The following is a 27649-nucleotide window of genomic DNA, read 5'->3' as shown; positions in this document are numbered from 1 at the left end:
AGAAGATGGGCGTGGCCGGCAATGGAAGTTTTCATGTCTTTTTTACTTCAACCTCTGATTGGATAGCTATTCCTTCCCAAATAGCATTCCATAAGCAATTAGAATAGGAGTATTAAAGTTTCAACATGAAAACTTTCAGTATGCAATCTACGAATTGCTCCGTTACCACGCAACGCAACGCAACGCAACGCAAATTAGAAGATTTCCAGAAAAACACCGTGACAATTTCTGAAGGAAATTCTGTAGAATTTTCTAAAGAAATCCTTGCATAATTTTTGCCTTTCTCGTACACCAAGGTGTACCGAAAGGCTATATGTTCACTCCAAAAACGAAAATTTGATAGAGCCTCCGGAGAGGTCAAGTGTTATATACCAATCGACTCAGCTCGACGAGTTGAGATGATGTCTGTGTGTGTGTATGTGTGTGTGTGTGTATGTATGTGTGTGCGTATGTGTGTGTGTGTGTGTGTACAAAAAAGGTCACCTAACTTTTAGATAGTAAACATCAACCGATTTTAATGACCGACGGTTCATTCGACGCGGAATCTGGTCCCATTGTTTCCTATTGAAAATGGTTCGAATCGGTCCAGCCGTTCCGGAGTTATGGTCATTTAGGTGTTCCGGACCGGTACCCCAGGAAGGGGACAGATATGACAATGCAACAAACCCATGCATGCGACCCATCTAACCACGACATTTTCGATTATCTGATGAACGGGAAGTAGGAAAATAGTCTCAGACTGTGTCTGAACCGGTAGTGTTCCGGAACCGGTTCCGGGTGTCCTTCCGGAAGTGGCCAAATATTAAAGTGAACATAACCCATGCATGTGACACATCAAAGAGCGGATTTTTCGATAACCAGTTGAATGGTTAGCAGGAAAGTAGTTTCAGACCATATTTTGAACCGGTAGTGTTCTGGAACCGGTTCCGGTTGTCGTGCCGGAAGTGGCCAATTAAAAAATTGAACCAAACCCATGCATGCGACATATCAAAGAGCGGCTTTTTCGATAACCAGATGAATGGTTTGCAGGAAAATAGTTTCATACCGTGTTTGAACCGGTTGTGTTCCGGAACCGGTTCAAGGTGTCGTGCCGGAAGTGGCCAATTAAAAAAGTGAACATAACCCATGCATGTGACACATCAAAGAGCGGCTTTTTCGATAACCAGTTGAATGGTTAGCAGGAAAGTAGTTTCAGACCATATTTGAACCGGTAGTTTTCCGGAACCGAGTCCGGGTGTCCCGCCGGGAGTGGCCAATTAAAAAAGTGAACCAAACCCATGCATGCGACGCATCAAAGAGCGGAATTTTCGATAACCAGATGAACGGTAAGTAGGAAAATACCTTATCTGAACCGGTTGTGTTCCGGAACCGGTTCCAGGTGTCCTGCCAGAAGTGGCCAAATATAAAAGTGAACATAACCTATGCATGCACCAAATAGCGGCATTATCGATAACCAGATGATCGGTAAGCAGGAAATTTTTTTCAGACCATATCTGAACCGCTTATATATTAAACTGACGAAGTTGTAGGGGTGAATCCAACTGAATGCGTCTAATGATGACCGAAGAATAGTAGGTCGTAACGCGTAACGCTTAACAAGCTGTTTCCGATATTTGTCACCGATAATTACCAATCAATCCACAAATAACATACCTAAACCGGTTGTGTTCCGGAACCGGTTCCAGGTGTCCCGCCGGAAGTGGCCAGTTAAAACAGTGAACTAAACCCATGTATATGAAACCTCAAATCATCAAAAATGTTGGATAACCAGATAAACGGGCAGCAAGAAAATAGTCTCTGACCACACCTAAGATTACCAGCAGTGTTGCAGAATCAGAATTGGATTCATCGCTAAAATTACGAAGGTGAACAAAATCAATGCAAGCGATAAATATGCGGCAAAATCTTGAAAAAAATTAAAGTGCTTTTGTCAAATCACACCATTTTAGATTCCTGAGACGTAATTATACAGTAGGATGAATCAACGTTGTATGGGGAAATTTTAATTTCATAGCATCAATCCCCTTTTGCGGTTGAAATTACTACACACAATTTTGATGCAACTGGTTGAGCCCTCGCGCTCTGTAAAACGGTTGAAATTTGAATGGGTTTTATAATGATAAATTTTACTACCTTGCACCTTTTTTTTTTGTCAAATTTTACATAAATCGTATAACCAGCGATAATAAAATAAAGGCTGAAATGTTCAGAAAAAAATTTGCCGAAATATCTTGATAATGATCGACATCCAGTGCTAGTGAAGGGAGTCAAGCAGTCAACTGAGAGGTTTGATATTTTTCAGCTCTGCTTATACGTTTAACATAATATATAACTTCGGAATATAAGCCATCAATAAGTTTCCAAATTCGATTATGGCTTTGATATAATTGTTGTTTTTCTGAATAAGGCTGATACAAATTTCGATTTTCTCTTAAGTCAAGAGGGGTCCCCCTTGGAAATTTTACTGGGAATTTATCATTTTGAGGAAAGGCACAAATAAATAGGGGAGATCGGGGCTAATGGACACCCGGGGCGAAATAGGCACCCCTATTTTTGCCGAAACCGTTGACTTTTGTGCTAAACTTTTAATGCATAAGTGTAAAGGAACAAGTCAAAGTTCTATTTTTCAAAAGTAACATTCATATGCCTCCAAAGTAACCTTAATATCATTGAAATTGATATATGATTTTCATATGGTGAAATTCTTATAATTTCAACGCAGCAGCAAATAAGGCACTACGAGTGTTTGAGTGTGTCCACCATAAAAACCATTGAATTGCTACCTTATCTGAATGTATACGTAGATTTAGCAATGGATAAAATATTTTAATTGTGATTAGAATTTACTTAAAATAGAAATTTCAATGTTGTAGTCGATTTGGGGCGAAATGAACACTGGTAATTACGAATGGATGTACGCGCATTGCATACTCTTATGCGTTTAAGAGTGTTTGGAAAAAATCAATTGGCTTCTTTAGCGCTGTTGAGATAATTCCATATTCTGAATCTGCATGCCAAACTGAGTCGAAATCCAAATTTACATGAATTTTGGTGCCCGGGAACCTATATAAAAATCAATTTGAAGTTTGTATGGGAGCGATTGGTCGAATCACCCCTCGTCGCATTTTGTACTGGGCGGAGCTGTCAAGCAGTTGCCCAGCTGTCAAAAGGTGATTTCAAAAAATCTCTTCGAAATTGATTTTAGGTATCAAAATAAAGTTCCAAAAATCTGAAAAAAAATCATAGTGGCTCAGAAAAAGATGCTCTTTCCTATAAAATCAAAAAGTCAATACATTTTTCTAAATTAAAAAACCCAATTGGATTATTTTAGCCTAAAGTTTATTTAATTAACTTTGATGTTTTGTAAACTCGTCTAAGATGGAGTATTTTATCTATGGTATCGATCTCCGTGGGCAAATTACTTAACTGATCGATGTAATCAAAGAATTAGCATAAAATATGCAGGGGTGTCCATTTCGCCCCGTACCTTCTCTGCCAGCCCTAAAAAAACACACGATTTACAATTAATTATTTCTTCACAATAAAGACATTCTACCTGCTGTAAATGATTGAAATACGTAGGAAACAAACAAAAGTTGTAAGCCAACTAATAATGTGTTAAGTTTTTCTCTGTTATACAGGCCTAACGTACTCATTTGCTTAGGGTGTCCATTATGCCCCTGATTCCCCGTAACCAATAAATTTTTAAATTTTTAAGTGAAATTAGAATCCTCCAGAAAATTTCTTACCAAATCCGATTTCCTACCAAATCCGCTTAGCTTAATTGTCTGGATATTTTTTCATCAAATACATTAATTATTTATCAACTCTACTTCCCCATTGATAAGTCAACGAGCACTGTGACAAAAGAAGAAAATGAGATTTGTTCCATTCTAGAGTATTCTCAGAATTCAGGAACACTTCGGCTTATAGCTCTTGACTACATATTCGACGAGAAAGGCACTATCACCACTAGGTGGATTAATCTGGGTTTTTGAATGAATATTTGAGGGAATTTTCGAATACTCCCTACACAAAATTTTCGAAAAATTCTTAAAACAGTGTGTGGATAATTTCGTAAAAATATGATGCTGATGATGCAAGATTTCCAAAAAATGTATCTATGAAACTTCTGAAGAATCCCACATGTTACTTCACGAAGCAACCCATCTTAAAAATTTCCGAAGGAATCTCTCTGTTTTGGAAAAAAAAACTCAATATCAATGCAGCATGTTTGAAAGAATTTGCTGAGGTATTTCTGTAAAAGAATCTAGAAAACCTTTGTGAAAACTTAAAAAAATTCTAGAGAATTTCCAAAAAAGAAAAACACTGTAACATTTTCGGAAAAAAAATTCTGTAGGACTTTCTAAAGAAATTAATGTATATTTTTTTGAACGAACATTTAAGGTAGTTTTTAAATACTTTCTTCACAAAATTATCGAAAAATACTTAAAACAGTTTGTGAAGTAATTGAATTGTCGCAAAATATTTAAAGATATCCAAAAACACACCGTAATAATTTCTGTAGGATTTTCTAAAGAAACCCATGTATAATTTTTTGAATGAACATTTGAGGGAATTTTTAAATACTCCCTACACAAAGTTCTCGAAAAATTCATAAAACAATTTGTGAAGAAATTAAAAAAAAAAGATTGCTGAAGATGCAAGATTTCTAAAAAATATCTCTATGAAAATTCTGAAGAATCTCACATACCATACTTTACCAAGCAGCCCACGGAATGTTTTTCAAAAAAATCCATCTGAAAATTTCCGAAGGAATTTCCTTTTTGTCTTTATGAGAAAAACTCAATATCAATGCAGCATATTTTGAAAAAAATTGCTGAGGTATTTCTGTAAAAGAATCAAGAAAACCTTTGTGAAAACTTTAAAAATAATATTAGAAAATATAAAAAACATCGTTAGAATTTCAGAAGGAAATTCTGTAGGATTTTCTAAAGAAATCAATGTATTTTTTTTGAATGAACATTTGAGGAAACTTTCAAATACTTCCTTCACAAAATTCTCCAAAAATTTCTTAAAAAAGTTTCATAAAAATTCGTAAAAAAATTGCCGAAGATGCAAAATTTCCGAATAATATCTCTATGAAATTTCTGGAAAATCCCACATGAATCAGCTCACGGAAGATTTTTCAAAAAAATCCATCTGACAATTTTCGAAGGAATCTCAGAATAGAAGTATTTAGAAAAAAATTCTGGAGAAATTTAAAAAAGGATTTTTCAACATAATCCTTCGTGGAAACTTTAGAAGAAACTCCTGGAGGAAATTCTAAAGCAAAGCCTTAAATAAATTTCATATTAAACCTAGGATTAATTTTTTAAGCAAACGGAATCTCTGAAAATATTTTCGAGTGAAGTTTTTAAGGAGTTTCTGTCTAAAAGATACCCTGAAGAAATTTTTAAGTAAAACTTCTAAAGCAATCAATGCGTGATTGAGCATAATTACATAAGCACATATCGTTAGCGTTAGCGTTAGCGTAGTTACGGTATACTTCGTAGATTGGATACTAACGACATTCGTGTTCCTTTTGATAATCATGTCCAGACTGTTTTTCGGAACTAGGCAGCGGAATTAACCACGCTCCAGTCTAAAACAAGAATACCAAAAGCATGAATGTCGCTATTCCCGGCCACGCCCATCATTAATTGAGCATAATTACATAAGAACATAGACATAAACTAGGCTTTTCTAACATGTCTACGTGTGAAAAAAAAATCGACAGTGGAAGAAAAATCGGCGTTCATATAATTGAAGTACATATGTAATATGAATAATTCCAAATTTTGAAGTAGATATTTTTCTAACATGTGAGGCGTGATCCAATTGAAACCCCCCGAAAGTGATTTTCTCTGTTTATGAGGGAATGTAAAATTCGTAGAGTTTTAGCAAAATGATGATTTTCAAAGAAACGTAGTCTCGTACTGTGATTCAAAATATGTTTTGATTAGAAGAGCTGGTTATTCAGCAGGTAACTTGGAGAAACCTCGATGACACTACTGCTAATCACTGAAAGTGATAGTGTAAGAATCTCTGGCGGAATTTCTGCAGGATTTTCTGGATGAATCCCCGATTCCTGGACATGTTCCTGCGGGAATGGGATCCATAGTGCAATTTTTGAACGAATCACTGGTGGACTACCAAAAAAACCTGTACGAATTTCTGGAGCAATCTCTGGATTTTTTTAAGAAACACTGGAAGAGTTTATGGAAGAATCACAAGAGAAATTCCCGAAGAATTTCCATTATGTATTTCTAGAAGAATTTCTAGATTTATAGTTATTCTTGTCGAAGTTTAAGATGGACCCCATGGACATTTTTCTTAAAGAATTTGGACAACACTATTTGCAAATTCGTAACGAAGTCACATCTGTTTTTTTGTCATTCGTGTCTGGCAAAAACTGAATATTCAGGGGATTTTCGACTATATTTAATTTTATATAATTCAAAATTATTAATGGTAGATCGTAACAACCTCAAAGAAATCTTGTTATGATTTCAGGCGGGTTACTGGTTTGGTTTTTGCTAAATAATGTTCCAAGCAATCTGAAAATGTTTTTTTTTTTCCAAAATTTCTTTTTAGAATTGTTGTATGTTTTCAGATTTTTGTAAATATATATTCATTTCTGATTCTTTTCCTAACTTGAAAAAGATCTGGGGAAAAGTTCCTGAAAAACCATGCTTATGATCCCATGAAATACTTGGTAAATTACTTGAAATATAATAGAAGAACTCTTCTCAGACTCCTAAGAAATACTAGCAAAATTTCTTTTTAAACTTCTAGTTGAAGTTCTTGAAGAAACATTGAAGCATCGATACCTTGTAACATTTTTAGTATTTGTGATATCCTTGATGAATTTAATAGAACTATTTTCATGTCTTACGAGGCCCTTGATAGATATTTCTCGCCTTTTTTTGGACTTTATGGTGAATTTCAAGAGACATTAGTCTGTTGGCTTAAAATTGTTGGCCGTTGAGATGCTTTGCACACATTTTCTTGGTGGTTCCCTAAATATGAGTTTTAGGTATAATATTTAAACCGTCTAACTCCAACTTAAACTTGTCATCAAATTAATTCCAAATAGTGCGACTAAGATCCTCCCTGGGAGTCTTTCAAGCTTGCATTGTGGTATTACTTCACGTGTTCCTCCTGGAGTTTTATAAGGATTTTATTCAAGGACTAGCTTCATGGTTTCTTCCAGGAATTCCTTTTAAAATGCCTGTCAACATTTCCTAAGAGATTCTTTCTGGGATTTCCAAGAATACCTTTCGAACTTCCGAGATTTATCTAGAGTTTTCTGTTAGAATTCCTCTTTGAAATTGTACCTGGTTTTCTCTAGAATTACCAGCAATTCTCTACGGATTCCTGCTATGGTTTTTCAAGAAATTCTGGGTTTATCTTGAAACACCCCAATTTATAGAAGACGTCAATATTACGTGTTTATCGCAGAAACGCGATCATTGAAACTTTGCTATTCAGAAAATCTCTACGCAAAAGTTCGATTCTCTTCCTAGATTTACGGCTGCGCAAGCAGTTCAGTAATAACGCCATTAGTGGAGTTTTGAGCCCCACTCACACACGAAGTTAATTTCAATTTGTATTCAAATTTGATAAATTGCTCGACAGCTTCCATCGAACGCCGCCATCGTTTTGTCTGGATTTCCTTCTGCGAGCGCCATTGTGATCCAGGAAAATTAAAAAGAAAACCGAATCCCTCGATTTGAGCGTAGGGTGTGCGTTGACGACTGTGGTTTCATCATTCGTATTCAACATCGTTTTCCATAATTCAATTTCCAATTAGAAAACTGGATTAGATGAGGAGCTCTGGGGAGTGTGAAGGCTGTTAGTGGGGGTGCAGTCGGCGTGTCGGCGGCATTCCACCTTGATTCGGGGCATCGTGCTAGGGGGGTGAGAGAAATCTTATCTCAATTAAATCGAGGGAATATATTTTCCATGTTGAGGATGTTTCGAGTATTTCAACAAGGGGGATTTACTTGTTATTTCTTCCGAGCTGAGGGAAAAGGTGTTGCGGGAGGATGTAGGAAAGATAATGGAATTTAGGGTGCCAGGAGTTTGGGTTTTCGTTTGCTAAGACCACCTGCATTTTGTTGAGGCTTTCGGGTGGGATATTTCTTTTGGTCAGATCTCAGTCTGAGTGGATTATGATTGAGTTTTGACTAAATTGAGTTTGCGGTTTGAGCAAAGTTTTCGCAGGAAGTATGATTCTGTGCCTTCTCACGAACTAGGAGACAAAGTGTTGCGAGGGATATTTTGCGTAACTCGAAATCGTGTTAATCTTACCGTAATTGGAAAATCATCCTTGTTATCACAGGTATTCAGATTCCTCTTGAATCTCATTACTGTATGTGTGTGGTTCTGGTACAGAGCTTGTAGAGTGTAGTCCTGGGAGGGATCAATGATGGGTTCTCCGTCGCTGCCAGCTCGTATGTGGCGATCCTGAAACAAAAAAGGAAACATATTTACAAATTAGGTGACAAATCGTGAGAGTGATTCATTTTTAAATTCATAATTGTATTTTTATGTCATCAGTAGATTCCCAAGTAAACATTATAATGATAGTGTCATGTAATTACTTGGAAATTAGGAAAGATTTGTGTGCTTCCTCGACAAACAACGATACATATTATTATTGCCTCATAAGTCATTCTGATAAATGTTAATTGTGATTCATCGGAACTCAAACATGTCTGAAAGAATCCAAAGAATGGCTAACTTACAAATATCGAAAGTACAGACCTCGTTCAGTGCTGTCATGGTAAAATCAGAGCTGTTTGGTCAAGATTTTCAAATTTAAAGCAAACCAAAGCACCCAAGCACCCCAACCCCCTTCCATATTCAAACGATCCCATGGAAATGACTACAGTATTCCATTATTCTGGGCTAATTCCTCCATATTTTATTTTTTCAAGAAATTTTTCCGTAATTAGGTACCGTCACCTTTTTTCGGATTATTATCTGGTGATGCTTCAGGAATTTCTCCAAAGAGTATCCAGTCCTTCCAGATATTCTTTTGAAGGTTCAATAAACTTGTTTTAGTACATTTTCTACAGTGATTTTGGCAGACAGTTTAAAGAAATTTCTTCAGAAATTCATTCTTGGATTTCCACATGAATCCCTTCAAAAATTTCTCAAGCAATTTTTCCAAGGAATTGCTTCCAGAGCGCCTACAAAAGTTTCTCAATATGTTTTACCTAGGAACTTAGAGGAAATGCTGATAAACTACACGTTTGAAATAATCATTTGCTTCCTGAAAAGATCCCTTAAATTCTGGAGCAGTCCTTGATATACATTTGAAGGTAAGGAATTTTAGAAGAAATACGGGGGAAACTTTTTGTCAGAGTCCTTGAAGAAATTTCAGAACAAATCTCCAGAAGAATCACTGTAGAAATCTCAGAAAGTACTTTTCAATGAATCTGCAGTTAAATATTTGAAGATATCTCAAGAAAATTCGTAAAAGAATCCCAGTAGAAATTTCCGAAGAAATTCCTGGAGAAATATTTGAAGAAACTCTTTGGGAAACTTTTGGTGGAATTCCCAGAAAAGTTCATAAGATAAGATTATTTAAATATTGTTTTTTTTTAAAGATATTTTAATGAAATTCTTGGAACATTTTCTTAAAGTAATCCTAGAGCAATCTATGGACGTTTTTATAAAGGATTTCCAGAAAAAAAAAATACTTTAAAAAACGCCTAGCTAGATTTCTGTGAAGATCCCTAGAAAAACTCTTGGAGTATTTCTAAAGGAAATCCTGTAGAAATTCTTAAGAACTATTTCTGAATAAAGTCCTTAATAAATCCAAAGAGTAATTCTTAGATTTGTCTTAAGATTAAATGCCAGAGAAATTTCTGCAGAAATGCTTGAAGGGAATCTGAGGTACTCTCTGTTTGATCTCCTGCAGGAATCTCGGAAGAGATTCTGAACTACTGCACGTAATAATGCAAGAATTTCTGGAGATAACCCTGCATGGTTTTCTAGATGACTCACAGAAGGATTCCCGGTGGGATTTTTTAATTGAATCCTTAGAGCAATTCTTGAACAAATCTCTGGTGGACTTCTTGAAGAAATACCTGTACGAATTCCTAAAAGAATCGCTGGAAAACTTACCGAAGAAACCATTGAAAGAATTTATAAAATAATCTATCATAGAATTTCTGGAGGAATTCTTTTTAAAAAATCTGGAGGGTTTCTTGTAGAAATTAAAAAGAAAAGATGTTCAAAATGAATCCCAAAAAAAGATTAAAAGTAATATCCTATGAAGTTGAGGATAGAACCCTTAGAAATATAAATCATAGTTATTATAAAAATTTCTGGGGAGAAATTCTTGGATGAATTTTCGAAAAACACTTTGGAAGAATTTGTTTAGGAGTCTGTGAAAGATTTTTTAACAGAACTCTTGTAGACTTTTGTGACGGAATCCAGAACTTTTGATTTTCTGACAAAATCGCTGAAGGTATTTCTGAAAAAGTCCGTTTGTGATATGTTTAAGAATCCTGAAAGAATCTATGGAGCTATTCCTGGGAAAAAGAATGGAAACTTTTCTGGAGAATTTATCGTAAGAGTGTTTGGAGCATCGTCATTAAGAGGAATATTTGAAGCAATCTGTGAAAAATATTCTCGAAAAACTTTTTTCCTGGTGGTTTTTCTCAAAGAATTAATGGATAAAATTCGTGAGGAATCCAAAAAAGGTTTTGTTAAGGTGTTCTAAAATAAATTTCTAGGGTTATGGGTTCGTGGGCATCGTGGCCGTAAGGTTAGTGACGTTAGTTGCCTGAGCGTTACGTAAGCCCGCACCGAAGTGCGTGTTCAACTCCCGCTTCAGTAGGTGAAAACTTTTTCTCAAACGGAAAATTCTCCACTGGGCCACTGGGTGTTTAATGAGCTGTCTATTATCTAATGTTCGTTATCGTTCAGTTTATGCAACCTCTGGCTAAAAACAATGTAGTGTCTTAAAAAAAATTGAAAAAAAAAAAACCTGAAGAAACCATGAGTTTTCTTAATAAATCCCTGGAATAATTCCTGAAGGAATTCTCAGTGGCATCTCCCAAGCCATTCCTGGTCGAACTAAAAAAATACACTGGAAGATTTTCCGAAGAAATCGCAGGAGTTTTTAGGATGGTTTTCTAAATGAATCCATCGATGAGTTTCTGAATCAATACTTCTCTTAAAGAATTTCTTAAGGAATTACTAAAGGATTTCTGAAGCAATTCATGGAGGAATTTGTGAAGCAATCCTTGAAAGATTTTCTAAACTAATGTTTTGAGAAATTTTGCAGGAACACACCCGAATCTTTTTTTGCACGGGTCTAGTTTTTGCTATAACTCAGTCATTTTTTAATCGATTCCCATGAAATTTTTTACACTGATAGTACTTGCCGTTCCTATACGTGTACAAAATTTCATGAAAATCGGTTAAAATTTGACTAAGTTTTAGCGAAAACCACTCCCGTGCAAAAAAGAATCGGGTGTAGCTAGTGAAATATACAGTGCGAGAAATAAGTATAAAGACAGAGTCGTTTTCCATACAAAATAATCATGTTTAAGGATCAAAATTTCTTTTCTGTCGATTCTATTGTTATGGAATTTTGGTTGCAACCTTAAAATTACTTGAATTTTGGCTAGCAATATAAACCATCATCCATGAAAACGTTTATATCGATTTTTCAGATTCTTATATTCTTAAATTCTTATATTATGTTTATATCAGATCATCCAGCAGTTACTATAATTCAAAAAACTTTACCTGATGTTGACCCTCTTGCCGTAAATATAGAAAAGCACTTATAATTCTTGAGAAATCACAATACAAAATGCATGATTTAATTTCCTCTAATTTCAAAGTTTGTTTTTTTTTTCAAAAAAAATTTGAAATTCAATTTTTATATTCTTTAAATGAATGATAGAATGCCTAAAGTCTGCGGAGTTCTTTAGTACTGAAGCCATAGTGGTTGAGTTGTATCGAAAACTTGCAAACTTATCTCTAATTCTTAAGACAGAAAGTTTACTGAGATTGGTCATTTGGGCACCCTAATCTTTAAAAAACCCAAATTTATCCACCTAGTGGTGATAGTGCCTTTCTCGTCGAATATGTACTCATGATCTTTCCGTCGACGCAATCCATCTTGCTTTGGAGTCAGTGATCTGCCCCAAATCGCTGTGCTTTGATAATGGACGAGAAGGGGGAAATGCTCATAACAGCGATCTGGGACTGTACCACCTACGAATTTCTGAATCATGAGAATACTTTATTTAGAAAATCAAGAATATTATCAAGGTCATCATCGAATTGGGGCACTTATTCCGACGTTATGTTCAACGTATGGGCAGAGCTGAAAGTATCAGTACTTTCAGTTGGCTGCTTGACCACCTTCACTGGAGGCTGATTCATACCAAGATGACAATTGCTAGCCAGGATTAAACTTTTTCCACAGAACACTTTGACAAAGTTTTATCTGAACATTTTATGTAATATTTTAATATCATTGGTTGCAAAATTCATGTAGAATTTGTAATGTAGTAATTTGAATTGCCAATGCTCTATCACATTCAAATATCAACCACATTACAGAGCTCCCCCTCCAGCCGCATCAAAATTTTGCGTAGTAGGGTAAAAAATATAATTTGGACATGTATATAATTTGGACATGCACGGCGATGTATGCCTTGTTCCGGAGAGCTAATAAAAGTAGATAGTTCTCAATATCGACTATTGGATCAAATAGACCCTATTCTGATGAAATACGCTTAACAATTAAGAATTTACTTCAAAATTATCGAAAATGTTAATTATTTCACTAAAACCCCTCAAATGCACAGGTATGCAAGACGACATACACTTCACAGTCACATACAATATTCATCTTAAAATCGTTGAAATAATAATTGTAAGAAATTTAAAAGCCTTATTGCATTGAAACATGTTCAATAAAGAAGCATTAGGCAACCAATCTCTTAACATTCATCTAGAACGCTTAAAATAGGTGGTGTCTAAAATACATTACAAGTTTTCTACTGTAAATATATTTTGGTCATCTGACAAACTACATGGGGATGCACTGCGATTGTATACTTGGAGGCGTATTCTGTGGGTCTGGCGATATTTCCTCGATTTTAACAAAAACTGCAATAGTTATCAAAATAGATGCCTGTTAAGCGGAGAAATTTGATTATTTGTAAGAAAATATATGATAATTTATGCTACTTCCATGATTTAGCAGTATTCATGGCTAAACATTGAGATAATTGCCCTGTCCAAATTATATATACCTGAGGGTGTCCAAAACATATATTCGGTGTCCAAAATGCAATTCTTACAGGCGATCGGAAATTGCGATTTTTTTAGCTCAAAATGCTTTCGTTAAGGTTTTTGTCACCAGGAATGCAAAGCACAATCATATTGTAAGCGTATTGGTAACTTTGCAAAACAATCAATTGCTTTCTAAGAAAGCTAGGGGACGATTTTTTCAACGTTGTCCTCAGCCTGTCCAAAATACATGAATTACCCTAATTTTAGACGCAAATAAAGATTTAAGAGAATGTTCCGGGCTGATGCGCTTAAATTTTAATTTTTCCATACAACGTTGATCCATCCTACTGTAAATTTACGTCTCAGGAATCTAAAATGGTGTGATTTGATGCGATCGCTTTAGTTTTTTAGGTTTTTGGTTCTCTTACACATATCTATCGCTTGTATTCATTTAGTTCAGTTTCGTAATTTCGCTAAAGCACCCAACGCTGCTTCTGCAACACCACCGGTAGCCTCTTATGTAATCTGAGTATATTTTTTATTGCTTACGAGACCCCCGGAAATGATTCCGTAACACTACCGGTATATTCAAATGTGATCTGAGTTTTTGAAAACTGTTGATCAGGTTACCCGGAACTAAAAACACTACCGGTAGTAACTTCTGTGGACTGTGCCTATTTTCTTGCATCAGGTTACTGACAAAAAAGCGACTTGATGTACCGCAAGCATGGGTTTGATTCGCTTTTATGTACGTCCACTTCCAGTGGGCCGGTTCCGGAAAATTTACATGGTTCATTTTCACATTTGACCAATTCTGACGGGACATCTGAAACCAGTTGTGGAATACTATCGGTGGTCTCTAACGTAATCTGAGCTGGTTTTCTTGAAAACCTTTTATCAGCTTATCGAAAAAAACGCGGTTTGATGAAGCGCATGCATGGAGTTGGGTTCCCTTCTACATTTGACCACATCCAGAGGGACACCGGGAACCGATTCCGGGACACTACTAGTTTTCCCAAGCATGGTCTGAGATATTTTTTCTTGGTAACCGTTCATCAGGATACCTTAAAAGCCATTTGATGTGTTGCGAATATTTTTTTGGTTCTCTTTTACATTCGGCTACTTTCAGTGAGATACCACAAATCGATTCCGGAACACTATCAGTACCGTCAGTGGGGGTGTCATTTGGGGGCCAAAATTGCATAGGCCATCGCTTTGTAGATCGTTACAACAATATTTTAGCTGTAAATCAATGTTGAATTCGGTAGCCACGTTTATTTTTATGTTGTTTAGGATTGTTGAAAGTATAAATGCTTCAACTTTAATTTTGACAATAATATAGCCTAATTAAAATTGGCCCAATTTCACCCCTTCTAGAGGGTAAACGATCAATGATCTAGTACAATACATCCGCTATCCCCTAGATATAACTCCCTCAATGCTAGCTCAGAGACGAAAGTAATTTTTTCTTTATCATCTACCGAGAAACTGATCTGCGTGCATTTTCAATTTTGCATGAATCTCACATTTATTTCTAAAACAAAGACCGTTTTATGCATAAAATAATGTGAATACTCTCAGTAGTTTTAATTCACATTTGTAGGGTTCTCGTACTGACTGCATTGCTTTTATATGGCCCAAAGTCACCCCAAAATGAATTATTTGTACTACAGCTCAAATAAATATGTTTTTCATGCGAAATAGCATACAAAACCAAGAAAACTCATATTACTTTTCAAAACAACTATGCAATATTCCTAGAAAACAGCAATTCATTACATGTCCGGTGTTCAGCTGTTTTGTACTGGACATTTTAAAACAACGATTTTGTACAGTACGCCTAACCAAGATATTCACATCACGTTTTCTTAATGGAAAATCAACAAATCGTGACTTTTTTCTACATTGGCCGGTCAACGCAATTTATATTTACCATATACTATCCACTTTTTGATAATCACTTTGATAAATGTTAGTATTTTGAGCGAAACATCTTTCTTGATTTTTGGCCCAAAGTTACCCCCCAGGCCCAATGTCACCCCGACTGACGGTAGTTTCTAATGTGGGCATAGCTTACTTTCTTGCTGTTCGTACAAGTTATCGAAAAGGCCATGATTTGATGTGTCGCATGTATGAATTAGGCCACTTCCGGCGGGACACCAGGAACCGGTTCCGGGATGCTACCGGTTCAGATATGGTCGGGGTTCTGCTAAACCGAACCAAAGACCATTTTTTGAAAAATTGGGTTTTCTTAACCATTAAGCTAAGAAAATGATGATCTTCCATCCATGTAAAAATCCAGTAATTCTGACAGCTCTTCGTGGAGTAAATTCAAAATTTCTGTTTGGCAGAACATACAAAAAATCAAATTGCATCGAACCAGAGTGAACTGTAAACCATTCCATAGAATCAGCGAAATGTTTTAGTGTTGGTCCAGATGAAGAACATTTCAAGTTATGCTCATCTCCGTCAAATTTCTAACTTCCAACCGACTCACAGTAACAATCTGTGGGAGAATTGAACAAGTTATTAGAAATACGGATGTTGGAGGATACAATTATGTTTCGATGGTGCTAATTGCCATTTTTCCAAATCACATTCAGCCAGACCGAACCAAATCCACTGCATTTTAGAATCTATTTATTCTCAACAATACAAAAATCAACTGGTCTTAAATACCTGCGTTATGTCGATACACCTCATACTGATAATTTAACACCGAAGCCGTCATTGAACAACAAAGCTAACAATAAAGCTTGAAGAAAAATCAAACACTTGGTTCGCTTTGGCTGATCGAAAAATGGCGTTTTCACGAAAACCATGCTAGAGAAGAATGTTTAGAACTTGATTCAGACTTAACGATTGACCTTCAGCTAAGTAAAATGTCCTAGAGGTAACGTGCTTGGTTATCACTTAACGGACCCAAGTTCAAATCTCTTTGATATTTTCAATTTTTTTTTGACTTGGTTCACTTTGGCAGATCATTTTCATGGTTTTCTTCGATCAGTTTAGATTTGAAGTACACAAATTGCTCCATTTTCACATCTCAGGATCTCAGTATGCACGGCATACTGAGGGGGGACGGAGGGGGGGGTCTAGGAAAGTGTGACAGTACGTGTATAAGGTATAGCGAAATAGCGTGACAGAGGGGGGAGGGGGGGGTCTAGAAATCCCGAAAAACGATGGACGTAATAAATGAACCTTCCCTTTCAGCATTTTATGTTTGTATGTGACTTGTATGGAAAATATCGTACCGAACATAAATCGATTAAAACTATCAAATTCGATTTGGTAAAACGAAATATTTTGCATGAGTCGTTAATTTACGAAATTTTGTAAATACTTTATTGTTCTTCAAGTCAATGATTAAGGATACAATTGTATCATTTGAAATGATGGTACAAATTGGAATGAATTGAACACCTTTAGTTCCCATACATACTTTGGTTGGCAACCGTAGAGAACATCTCCAACGCAGTATATGCACGGACATTATTTTACATAATCACTCTTGCTCTGTGCCTGCACATGCACCGCCTATAAAAACATAGGTGGGAAGGGCTGAGCTGGGAGGGCTTCCAGGGCTTTCGTCGTTCATATTTCAAGCTATTTTGAAACCTCCATGCTTCCATAATATACGCGTCCTCTCTGATTCATGTAAAGAATTGTGAGTGATATCGATTTCAATTTGATAGACGATGAAAATTCGAGTTTTTTTTCACAATCCGAATGGTTTTCTATGAAACTGAGAAACACAGCCAGCCACACTGAACTATAAACCATATTCCAATGTTTTTGTTCAGCCAGAGTGAACTGAGCGCGAAGTACTGAAAAATTAAATGTTATTATATCAATGATTTCAAATAATTTACATGTATTCTTCGTCTCTGATGATTCATAAAGGCTTGTAAGTTACATGTGTGTGGAAAAGTTTCAAATAATCTTAGCTGTTGTTTATTTGTGAGTGGTTGAACTTTAAGCTTAATTATCTCGGAATAAAGTTTTTGGCGCTTAGTTCGGTTTAGCAGAACCCCGGCCATATGATCTGAGACTATTTTCCTGCGTACCGTTCCTCAGGTTATAGAAAAAGCGCCGATTTGATGTGTCGCATGCATGGGTTTGGTTCACTTTTATATTTGGCCACTTCCGGCGGGATACCCGGAACCAGTTTCGGAACTCTACCGGATCAGATATGGTCTACGACTATTTTCCTGTTTACCATTCATCAGGTTACAGAAAAAGCGGTGATTTGATGTGTCGCATGCATGGGTTTGTTTCACTTTTAAATTTGGCCACTTACAGTGGGACACCCGGAACCGGTTCCGGTATGCTATCGCTTTAGATTTGGTCCGAGACTATTTTCCTGTCTACCGTTCATCAGGTTATACAAAAAGCTGCAATTTGATGTGTCGCATGCATGGGTTTGTTTCACTTTTATATTTGGCCACTTCCGGTTCTGCAACACTACCGGTACCTAGACCGGTACAGATATAGTCTGCGATAATTTTCCTATTTATCGTTCATCAGGTTATAGAAAAAGCTGCAATTTTATGTGTCGCATGCATGGGTTTGGTTCACTTTTATATTTGGTCACTTCCGGCGGGATACCCGGAACCGGTTCCGGAACACTACCGGATCAGATATGGTCTGAGACTATTTTCCTGTTAACCATTCATCAGGTTACATAAAAAGCGGTGATTTGATGTGTCGTATGCATGGGTTTGTTTCACTTTTAAATTTGGCCACTTACAGTGGGACACCCAGAACCGGTTCCGGTATGCTACCGGTTTAGATTTGGTCCGAGACTATTTTGCTGTCTACCGTTCATCAGGTTATACAAAAAGCTGCAATTTGATGTGTCGCATGCATGGGTTTGGTTCACTTTTATATTTGGCCGCTTCCGGCGGGACACCCAGAACCGGTTCCGGAACACTACCGGTTCAGATATAATCTGCAACAATTTTCCTGCTTACCGTTCGTCAGATAATCGAAAATGCCGTGGTTAGATGGGTCGCATGCATGGGTTTGTTGCAATTTCATATCTGGCCCCTTCCTGGGGTACCGGTCCGGAACACCTAAATGGCCATAACTCCGGAACGGCTGGACCGATTCAAACCATTTTCAATAGGAAACAATGGGACAATATGCCGCGCACAGATTGGCTTTTTGCACTTCAGAAGGACCTAAAGACGTTCAAGGCGACTTGAAGCGATTGGTCAAGGACCGAAACCTGTGAAGGCGATTCGGCGTAGACTCACTGCTACAAGTGGTAGACCATCGAGTATCAAGTAAGAATGATGTAGAATCCATCATTTATTCAAAACACTCGATAAACTGGAACCTATTTTGCGCACTTTTTAATATATTGAACCATAACAGTGCATAAAAATCTTGTTGAAGTGGTTACGAAGGGGGTTTCATGGGGATTCTAAAATAAATTTTATGAGAAGTGAAGGGAATTTCAGAACGATTCAAGGGCATGTTAAAGCGTTTCAATAACAAATCACAATCTTGGTGACAGTATTCAATCCTAGTTTGATTCGATGTTCCACTTGCCATGCGCTCTGGTTATATCTCTATGATGGCAATAAATAATCCATACATCAGCAACACTCTAGGCCATACCTGCTCGAATATTGTTGTCACATTCAGTCTCCACCCGGTCCACCGCGAATATATATAAACTCCGGTCGACTAGCTATCGCCACCAGCAAAAAAAGCCCTTCAGCGGAAGGCGGGCTCCCTAATCGCTGCCACTAATCACTCACTCTGGTTCTGGTTATTTGAACTATTATGTCTGACACCCAATCTCCACCCCCACGGTGTACAAAATTGCTGTGGAAAGAGGTGACTTTATACACGGTAACAAATTTTAGTGCTAAAATAAAGCATCACAAAAAATGAGTAAATTGCATTTTCAGCGCTAGCGTTGGCTTGAATGCGAAATGTCATCAGTTTAAGCAGTATAACATTGTTCACACAACAGACTCGTGTAGGTGTTTATCTAATTCCATCCAAAGTAGATTTGGATTGTGAATAGGAATAAACCATGTGTATTAGTGGAATGGAGATCTTCATGGTACCTTCATGGGACGGAGATGGACAAGTGGTCCGTAGCTTGGAGGAAACATGCACCCGTCTAGCGAATTGGGAGTCGTGGGGTTCAATTCCCACCGAAGCACGTTCATCAAACACGTGTTTCTGTTGTGTGCATGAATGTCAGAGCAATCAAACGCAGTAATTCCTACTTGGCTTGAATTAGGCTGAAATGACAAATATTCAAATATTCAAATTTCATGTGTTCATGTGCTACTCATTCGTTCCAAAAAAGACCAGTGTCCAAGACTTTTTTTTTCGATTGGGCTGTTTATTCACCATTTATCGATTTCTCCAACTTGAAAAAAAGATATCGTACTCATTTCCGATGTAGCACTGCTGAAATGTGACGAATAATTAACTTATACTTTCTATTGTGTATCCGAGGGCATCCGTGTTCACCCGGTGCGACACTGTCCGCTACAATCCGTGCACCGAACCGTGAGTCAGCGCCGTCGTCGTCGTCATTCGTCTCTAAGTGGTCGTCCTGGGACGTACTCTCCGCGCGCTCTCACTCAATCATTTCACAACCAATTGAACCGTGTTAGCAAAAGTGCTCACAGGCAAAATATGCTGCTGCACCGCCGACGCCAACGCCCCCTCAACCGAGACGACACAGACCGGAGGCGCATTGTCCACCGCGAGGAATAGACGACATAAATTCCGTGTCCATCACGAGTTGTCGTGAGTTGGTCGAGTCGGTGGCCGCCGAAGCTAATCGTCTGAAAAGTCAACTTCCCACCGCCACCGCCGCCACCGACCGCCAACGTTGAGGCACGCCACGACGACGGCGACGGACGATACAGGAAACGGATGGGCTTTCGCTGTATCTCGCTCTCTAGTGCTCTCTGGACCTGTCGTGGGACCCATAAAACAAAATAGCGATGACAAATTGTAGCAATTATTTCCACCATAAATCAGCCGTGAATAAACTCGGGGTAAGCAAATGCATGCACCGCGCGTACTGAGCAAGCGGTGGCAGATTGTTGTCGCTGGCCGCGCGGTCCGGTGGTTACCCCTGAGCGATGAATTGGCCAGTTGGGATCTGTTGCGATCGGGTTTTGCGGGATTGATAGTGTAGTTTACAATGGGTGAATGTGATGCCCTCGGGCGAAAACATGTACCTACCTCCCGGAGACAAAACAAGTCCTTCTAAATCCACTTGAGTGTAGAAAATGTGTAGGTGTACATATCTACTTGTCGTAACGTCCCTGTGATGCAAAGCTTGTTTCTGAGCTCAGTGTTCTAAAGTCTGAGCATTGGCAACATTCTAAATATGGGATTTATGCAACTAAGAGTGCAATTAAGTCTTAGTTCCAAACGAAAACTCACTCTTCATTGCTGTATCGTTCAACGCATCCTGGCACGGTTTCGTGCCACGAGCCGAAATGTAAAAGTATAAGGATGGGAGCCTCTTGATGGACATCGACATGCATGCGCTGATTGAAAGGTGGAAGCAGTATTTTGATGTGCACCCGAATGGAGAGGAGGATGAAAGCATGGGATATCAGGGAATATATGACAACGCTTAGACTAAATCATCGACCCTTGGCCAACTAGAGCACATTCTATTTTCGTCAACCAGGCATGTACGTCAGTACCTTCAATACAGTTCAGGTTCTTGCTCAATCCAATCTAATACCTTCTGTCGCCTACCCGATTCTTCACCACTATCCATCCATCTAGCTGCACTCAATTAGGAAAGTTAATCCGGCTGAAAGTTTCCGGTCCCGACGGTGCACTATCAACCCGTAGCCGTAATTTCAAGTCCAATGATCTGGCATCTCCTCGGGTTACATTTTACGTCGTCGTCGGTTGCCAGCAAGTGGAGCTACCACCATCGTCCGTCCGTCACTCTCGCCCATTGCCAAAAGTGATCTTGAACTTTTCGTAGGGTCAACGGGGTGATTTAGAGAAATTGGACCGAAAATATGGCTCTCGGAGCTAGAAGGCGACCATCACCGGTCGGTGAATACCGTCGTTCGGCTTCGTCTCATACCTGGCTGGCGATGCTGATGTTCCATGATGATAACGATGATGACGACAAGAGCCCCAAAGTGGAACGATAACAAGCTGCAACTTAACCGGTGCTTTGTGCTGCTGTGGCATTAAAGAAAACTCCAAGATGGTCACGTCAAAGAGTGGGATGGCCGCTTTTACTCCCACGTCGTCGTCACAGTCTACGGGCCCAACCGGAAGTTTTCAAGTGGAACTTAAACAACTCGAACAAACTACTCAACCGGAACCGTACATAAGGTACTTTTCCTGTTTGAACGAGTTGTTCACGTAACGGCCTTCAAATTCTCCGGACGCCCACTGAGGGAAATAAGACATGAAAAGGATTTTACGATTTTTCACCGTACATGAGCAGGACTGCTCACCGACAATCTTCGGCTTCCTACTTTTACTAGTTACCTCTGTGCATGTTTCCTTCTCCCCTCCGAATCCATCCGAGAACGTACCCCATGTCAACTACTGGAGGGTACATACAAGTAAAGCAGCCGAGCTGAGAGTTCTAACGAGAGTTTCCTCCGACAAGTGGGCAATATTGCGGCACTAGTTCCAACTAAAGAGACGTTTCGTTGTCTTGTGTTTTATACCGGGCGGCAGCAGCTTAGCTTTCTGAAAGCACAGCGCAACATCTGATTCACTATAGAGTATTAGATCCGGTCAACCGAAAAGCACCCATGTCACCGGTGAATGTGCATATGTTTGTGCAGTGACGACAACGACGACGACGACGACGACGGGGCAAGAAGCATGTTGTGTAATAGAGTTGCTAAGTACACTCGTAATAGCTTTTATGTCACAAAGTGATTCCCGAGGATTTCTGATGCTGAACCGGGATGAGGATTTACGCAGGGCAATCTTCAGCGCTCTTTTCTATTTATAGGTTAGGTATATGTACGATAAATGCTGAAGATGGTTTTATTTTTGATCGAGAGAAGTAAACACCGAGTGGTGTTGCTCATTGTTGGGAATCTTAACGAACTGTGCACATCCGTCATTATTCATACATTTTCTTTTAAGGGATTACATACTTAACTTGTCCTTCTGACTTCTGCTGGATTGAGGAGATACAACCCGAGCGTCTGTTCACCAAGGAGGTGAGGCTCAAACAGCGTCTGTTCTGACATCCAGCGGCTGAGTATGAAATCCTGCATAACGCTCAGCTAGATCCAAGGTAGTACCCAGCTAACACAAAGTCGTAAATGATGTTGAAAAGGATGCTGAAGTGGAGGCCATATACGCACCTACTTCCATTAAACCGCGTGTAAAGTGTACGCATATCGCCTCCACTTTAGCATCCTATTCAACATCGTACGCGATCGTGTGTTGACTGGGTAGCCCCATCAGTGTGGTCGTCTCAGTGAATTAGCAATTAGGACCACTTGGGACGCTAAGCAGAACTGGCACGATGGCCTTCCGGTGAGACAAGAGTGTTTGCTTAGCCCAATAACCGATCCGTAAAATTCCATTTTGCGAATAACATAGGAGAAAATATGGCTCGATACAATCGGCAAGGACCCACGTGACGAAAAAAAGAACTACGATTGGAAACTTGGAACACGGCATTGAAAGTCACATGGTTTGTTGGATGTGATAGGATAATCTACGACGAATTCCATCCCCGCAACTTCGACATCGTGGCAACAGGCATCGGTCGGCTACTTTTTACCAAAGCTGTGGCACCATTAATCAACTGGGAATAGGATATATAGTTTTGGGAAATATGCAACAACGTGTGATGGCAGTCGATCAACGAATGTTGAGAGTTAAGGTCCACTTTCTTCAACTACATCATCATCAACGTGCAATGCCCACACGAGGAAGACCTGATGACGAAAAAGAAGCGTTCTATGCGCAGTTAGAGCAAACATGCGTGAAAATCATTGTCGGTGACATGAATGCGCAGGTAAGAAGGGAGGAAATGTTCAGACCGAAACAGCCAGCACGACGAATCGAATGATAACGGCCAGCGATGCGTAAACTTTGCTGTAAATTCTTCTCGGATATAACCAATGTCTGCACATACCGTCAGATGAGGTCACAGAGGTCAGATGAAGAATACAAATAAATAAATAAATACCGTAGAGCGAATGTGGGTTAGGATCACTACTTAGTCGCTGTATGCATGCGCTCAGAACTTTCGGCAGTTATTAACACTCGTCGAAGTCGAACGCCGCAGCTCAAAATCGAGCAGAGAAATGGCTCATGACTACGCACAGCAGTTAGCAGTGGCCCTACCAACGGAAGAGCAGTTTGGCACAGCTACACTTGAAGATGGCTGGAAGGACATCCGGTCCGCCATAGGTAGTACCTCGGCTGCAGTACTAGGCTTCACGACTCTGAATCACAGAATCGACTGGTACGACGGCGAATGTGAACAGTTGAAAACTGTGAAGAATGTTGCAACACCGTACGAGGACAAATGAGGTACGTTATAGACAGGCGTGGATCAGGCAGAACTCAGTCTTCCAGAAAAAGGAGCGCCAGCAGGAAGAACTAATGGAAGAGCTGAACCGCGCTAAGGACACACGGAAGTTCGACGAGAAGCTGAACCGCGCAGAGGCTTCGTGCCATAAGCCGACATGTGCCGAGGCAATCACAGAAATCATATCACGAGCGAGCGTGAGGTGGCCGAGAGGTGGCGGCGACAAGTTGGATTGCGGGAACTACCGCGTGAACACACTACTGAGCCGCTGCCTACAAGATACTCTCTCAAATTTTATGCCGCCGTCTATTACCGATTGCAAGAGAGTACGTGATGCAATATCAGGCTGAATTCGTGGGTGCGTGCTTCAACAGACCAGATGCTCGCTATCCGCCAGGTATTACAAAAGTGTCGCGAATACAACGTGCCCACGCATCACATGTTTATCGATTTTAAGTCGGCGTGTGATACAATCGATCGAGACCAGCTATGGCAGATTATACACCAATATCAGATACGATCGATCAAGGTGACGATGGATCGGATAGCAACCCCACTAAAATGGTTCTCGAGAGTCACCCGACCGGTACAAGAAGACGTGGTACGCAACGAGCTAGGTGGGTCGATCAAGTGGAGGACGACTTGCAGACCCTTCGCAGAGTGCGGAACTGGAGACAAACAGCCATGGATCGAGTGGAATGGAGACGACTCCTACGTACAGCAGAGGACACTCAGGTCATAGTCTGACCGGTGAGGTAAGTAAGGGTATTCTATCAAAAAACACTTTTGTACTTCAAATCAATGTCATCAGTTTTGTACCTTTTACTTCCACCCTGTTATACTTATCTTTTGACAGATACGCGTATTTCGACTACCACTTGTAATGTTACTCAGTGTCAGTTATCCATTATTTAGAGGCATCGAAAAGTTTGGTACAAAATCGCTTTTGAGCTCCAGGTGCCTTTTGGTGTCCCACTCGTCTTCATTGGTTCTCCTCCCGGGTGTAGGGAAGAGTGTAGTGGTTCAAGCTCTTGGCCATTACGTTGTGAAATCTTTTCACAGAGGCAGATTTGGGACTTACATCCGGTTTGGGGTGCCCGGGATACCCAGACTGAGACCGGTCGCTGAGAGAGTCTGTCACATCTGCGCTTTCTCTAGACGTTATGCTGGAAACCAGCGTAGAATTGAGACATACAACTCAGGTTGAGGTTCCCGCAATGCCCAGACGCCTCGCCGAGGATTTCGTGAGGGTACTTCATCCATCCGGGTGGGCACTTGCGACAGGATTATATTTATCTGCTGGTACAAATCAGCCTCCCTCAGGAAGCAGAGTAACGCTGAGGTGGTGGCAGGATCATCGCCTAGGCCGTCTCGTATGCTGCCTGGCAGGGATGGGAACACTCACTTGCAAAGAGTTACACTCACTTGCGATTTTCTCAGCTCAGATGCGTTCAATCAAAAAACGATGTATGGACGACTTTTGTCTTGTGGTTTTGTCTAAAAGTTTGCCAAATAGAGTAGGGGTCGCATACGCATACCAAAGTTGTGAGGGAGCTGCGAAGGCAACTCTCCACGAGGTGATTGTAAATTACACTCACCTCGTGGAGAGTCGCTTTTACAGCTCTGTCACGGCTTTAATATGCGTGTGCGACCCCTAATCTGTTCGGCAAACTTTTAGACAAAACCACAAGGCAAAAGTCGTACATACATCGATTTTTGACTGAACGCTTCTGAGCTGAGAAAACAGCAAGTGAGTGTAACTCTTTGCAAGTGAGTGTTCCCATCCTTGCTGCCTGGTAACCCGTAAGCCTACTGAGGTTAGTGGTACTGAGGTCAGTTGCATATGGCGTGTTCGACGGAATGATAGACTTCACAGATATCGCAGGCTACTCGGAAAGAACCATCTCCATAGATGTAAGCAAACCGGATATTCTTGGTTCTGACGAGAGATCTTTCGTTGGTCCCGGAGGGAGACCAAGGCCCAGTTGTTCCAGATAGAACCATCATTTAACGTCATCGAGGGGGCCGTGTATGTGAAGAGTGGTCCTTCGCTACCAACTCCGGTCAGCCGATCGGTTGTCTCATTTCCGGGGACTTTGCGGTGTTCCAGTATCAAGACGAGGGTTGTATTGGTTTTCGGGCCGGAATGAAGCCCTGATTGTTGTTGACGACCATACGCAGGATTCTGTCTGCTTTTTCCAGTAAGAAGGTCTTGTTGGATTTCGATGTTTTTGCTATGTAGGCGGTAGCTTTGCAGCATAGGACTACGTAAACTATATGCCTAAATAAAAGGCTTCCAATCTCGGCACAGGTGGCGTCTTCAGGCGTGGAGGACAAAATCCCAGAGATGACCCAGACGTATCGGATATGTATTGGTTCCAGGATGTCTTTGCGGAGTACAGGGGAAATGCTAGGAATTTATAGCCCGTAGAATAGGTGACTGTTGATGATGGATCTTGCCACTTGTAGTCGAAGATCCCGATTGTTTGTTCGGTGGGGCTTGGATATCGTTTTCAAAAGGTCAACTCTGGTTCGATAATAAGCTTTGATGCTTCGGAAGTGCTTTACTGACTTGAGCTGTTTGTCTATGAAATCCCCCAGCACTTTATTTTGTCTTTTGATTTGGTTTGTTTTCAACGATCGCAAAAGTAACTAAAAGAGTAAAACAAAAGCAGCGTTGTTCATTTATTTCATACGCGCCTAGCTGTGTGGTCCAGTGTGCAAAAATATTACTTTTGCAGTTGCAAATTTATAATCTGAAATGTGATATTTAACTCGAAATTGCAAGAAAAAGAAAAAAATGGAAGTTTGGTGTCAAAGAACGAATTGTATTGTGAAATAGGGGCCATAACTTTGTCCGAGAGAAAGTTAGTTTATTTTTTTAACTCATTTTTCAAACATAATAGACAAAAGTAAATAAAAAACACAATTTTTCAACTTTTTCGCTCTAGAAAACTTAATTTTAAACTTAACCTATGGATTTAAAGACGATATTTGATAGAAAATTCAATAATCTTTAAAATAACAGTTAGAAAGTTGCTTTTTAGGATTTTTTAGCTATACAGATCGATTGTGAGATCATCATCGACATTTCGATCCCTATCGGATCTTTTTCAAGGGTTATGTTTATTCGTTATAGAGAATTTTACAAATCACATTCATTTCGACAAGACACTTTACAAACATTTAACACATTACCAAGTTTCGATTGTTTTTTCGTCATTTTGATTTTTCAATCTCTTTCGCGGAAATCTGGGATAAGCTTGACTGTTTTCAAGCTACAGCCAAAAACATGAAAAGTTTAATAATTGCGTAACCGTTGAGGTATGCCCATATGCTTAGAACTTTTTTTTTCAACAAATCATAAACCTCTATCAACCCTTAAAAAGTTAGCATTCGTGAACCTCACACCATGGCCTAACAGAGGGTGACCAAAATGTTTGGGATAGGCAACTTTTTTTCTCTCACAAAAAAGTTCAACATTGTGTAACTTTTCAAAGAGTGCATCGAATATTCTCAAATTTTGACTGTTAATTAACCTATTACACAGCGTAACAAAAATTAACTTTTTGTCTGTCTCAAGAGCAAACTTATGTGTCTCCGAAGGATTTTGGGCCGCTGAATCCGAATCCGGGCTCAGATTTGCTCCAAAACGTCACAAATTTAAGCTATACCTCAATTTATAGGGCAAAATATGCGATTTTGGGCTTTTTTGACTGCAAGCCATTAAGCAATAAAATATTTTTTTTAAGCAATCAAAAGGTTAATTGGTCAATTAACATCTGAATTAACGACGCATGCAAAATATTTCATTTTACCACATCGAATTTGATAGTTTTA

General features: G+C 39.2%; 1 protein-coding gene across 1 annotated transcript in view; it reads right to left on the bottom strand.

Annotated features, from left to right (window-relative positions):
• Positions 1-27649, bottom strand: part of LOC109421132 (MOXD1 homolog 2-like) — a 404404-nt gene that overhangs the window by 168493 nt on the left and 208262 nt on the right. Inside the window, exon 3 of the mRNA XM_029875425.2 lies at positions 8317-8472. Coding sequence (XP_029731285.1) covers positions 8317-8472 — 156 coding nt within the window. The remainder of the gene's footprint in view (positions 1-8316; positions 8473-27649) is intronic.

Source organism: Aedes albopictus, chromosome 3, assembly GCF_035046485.1.
Source record: "Aedes albopictus strain Foshan chromosome 3, AalbF5, whole genome shotgun sequence".
NCBI classification, from domain to species: Eukaryota; Metazoa; Arthropoda; class Insecta; order Diptera; family Culicidae; genus Aedes; species Aedes albopictus.
The sequence above is the reverse complement of the archived record's forward strand: the minus strand, read 5'-3'. Positions and strand labels throughout refer to the sequence as shown.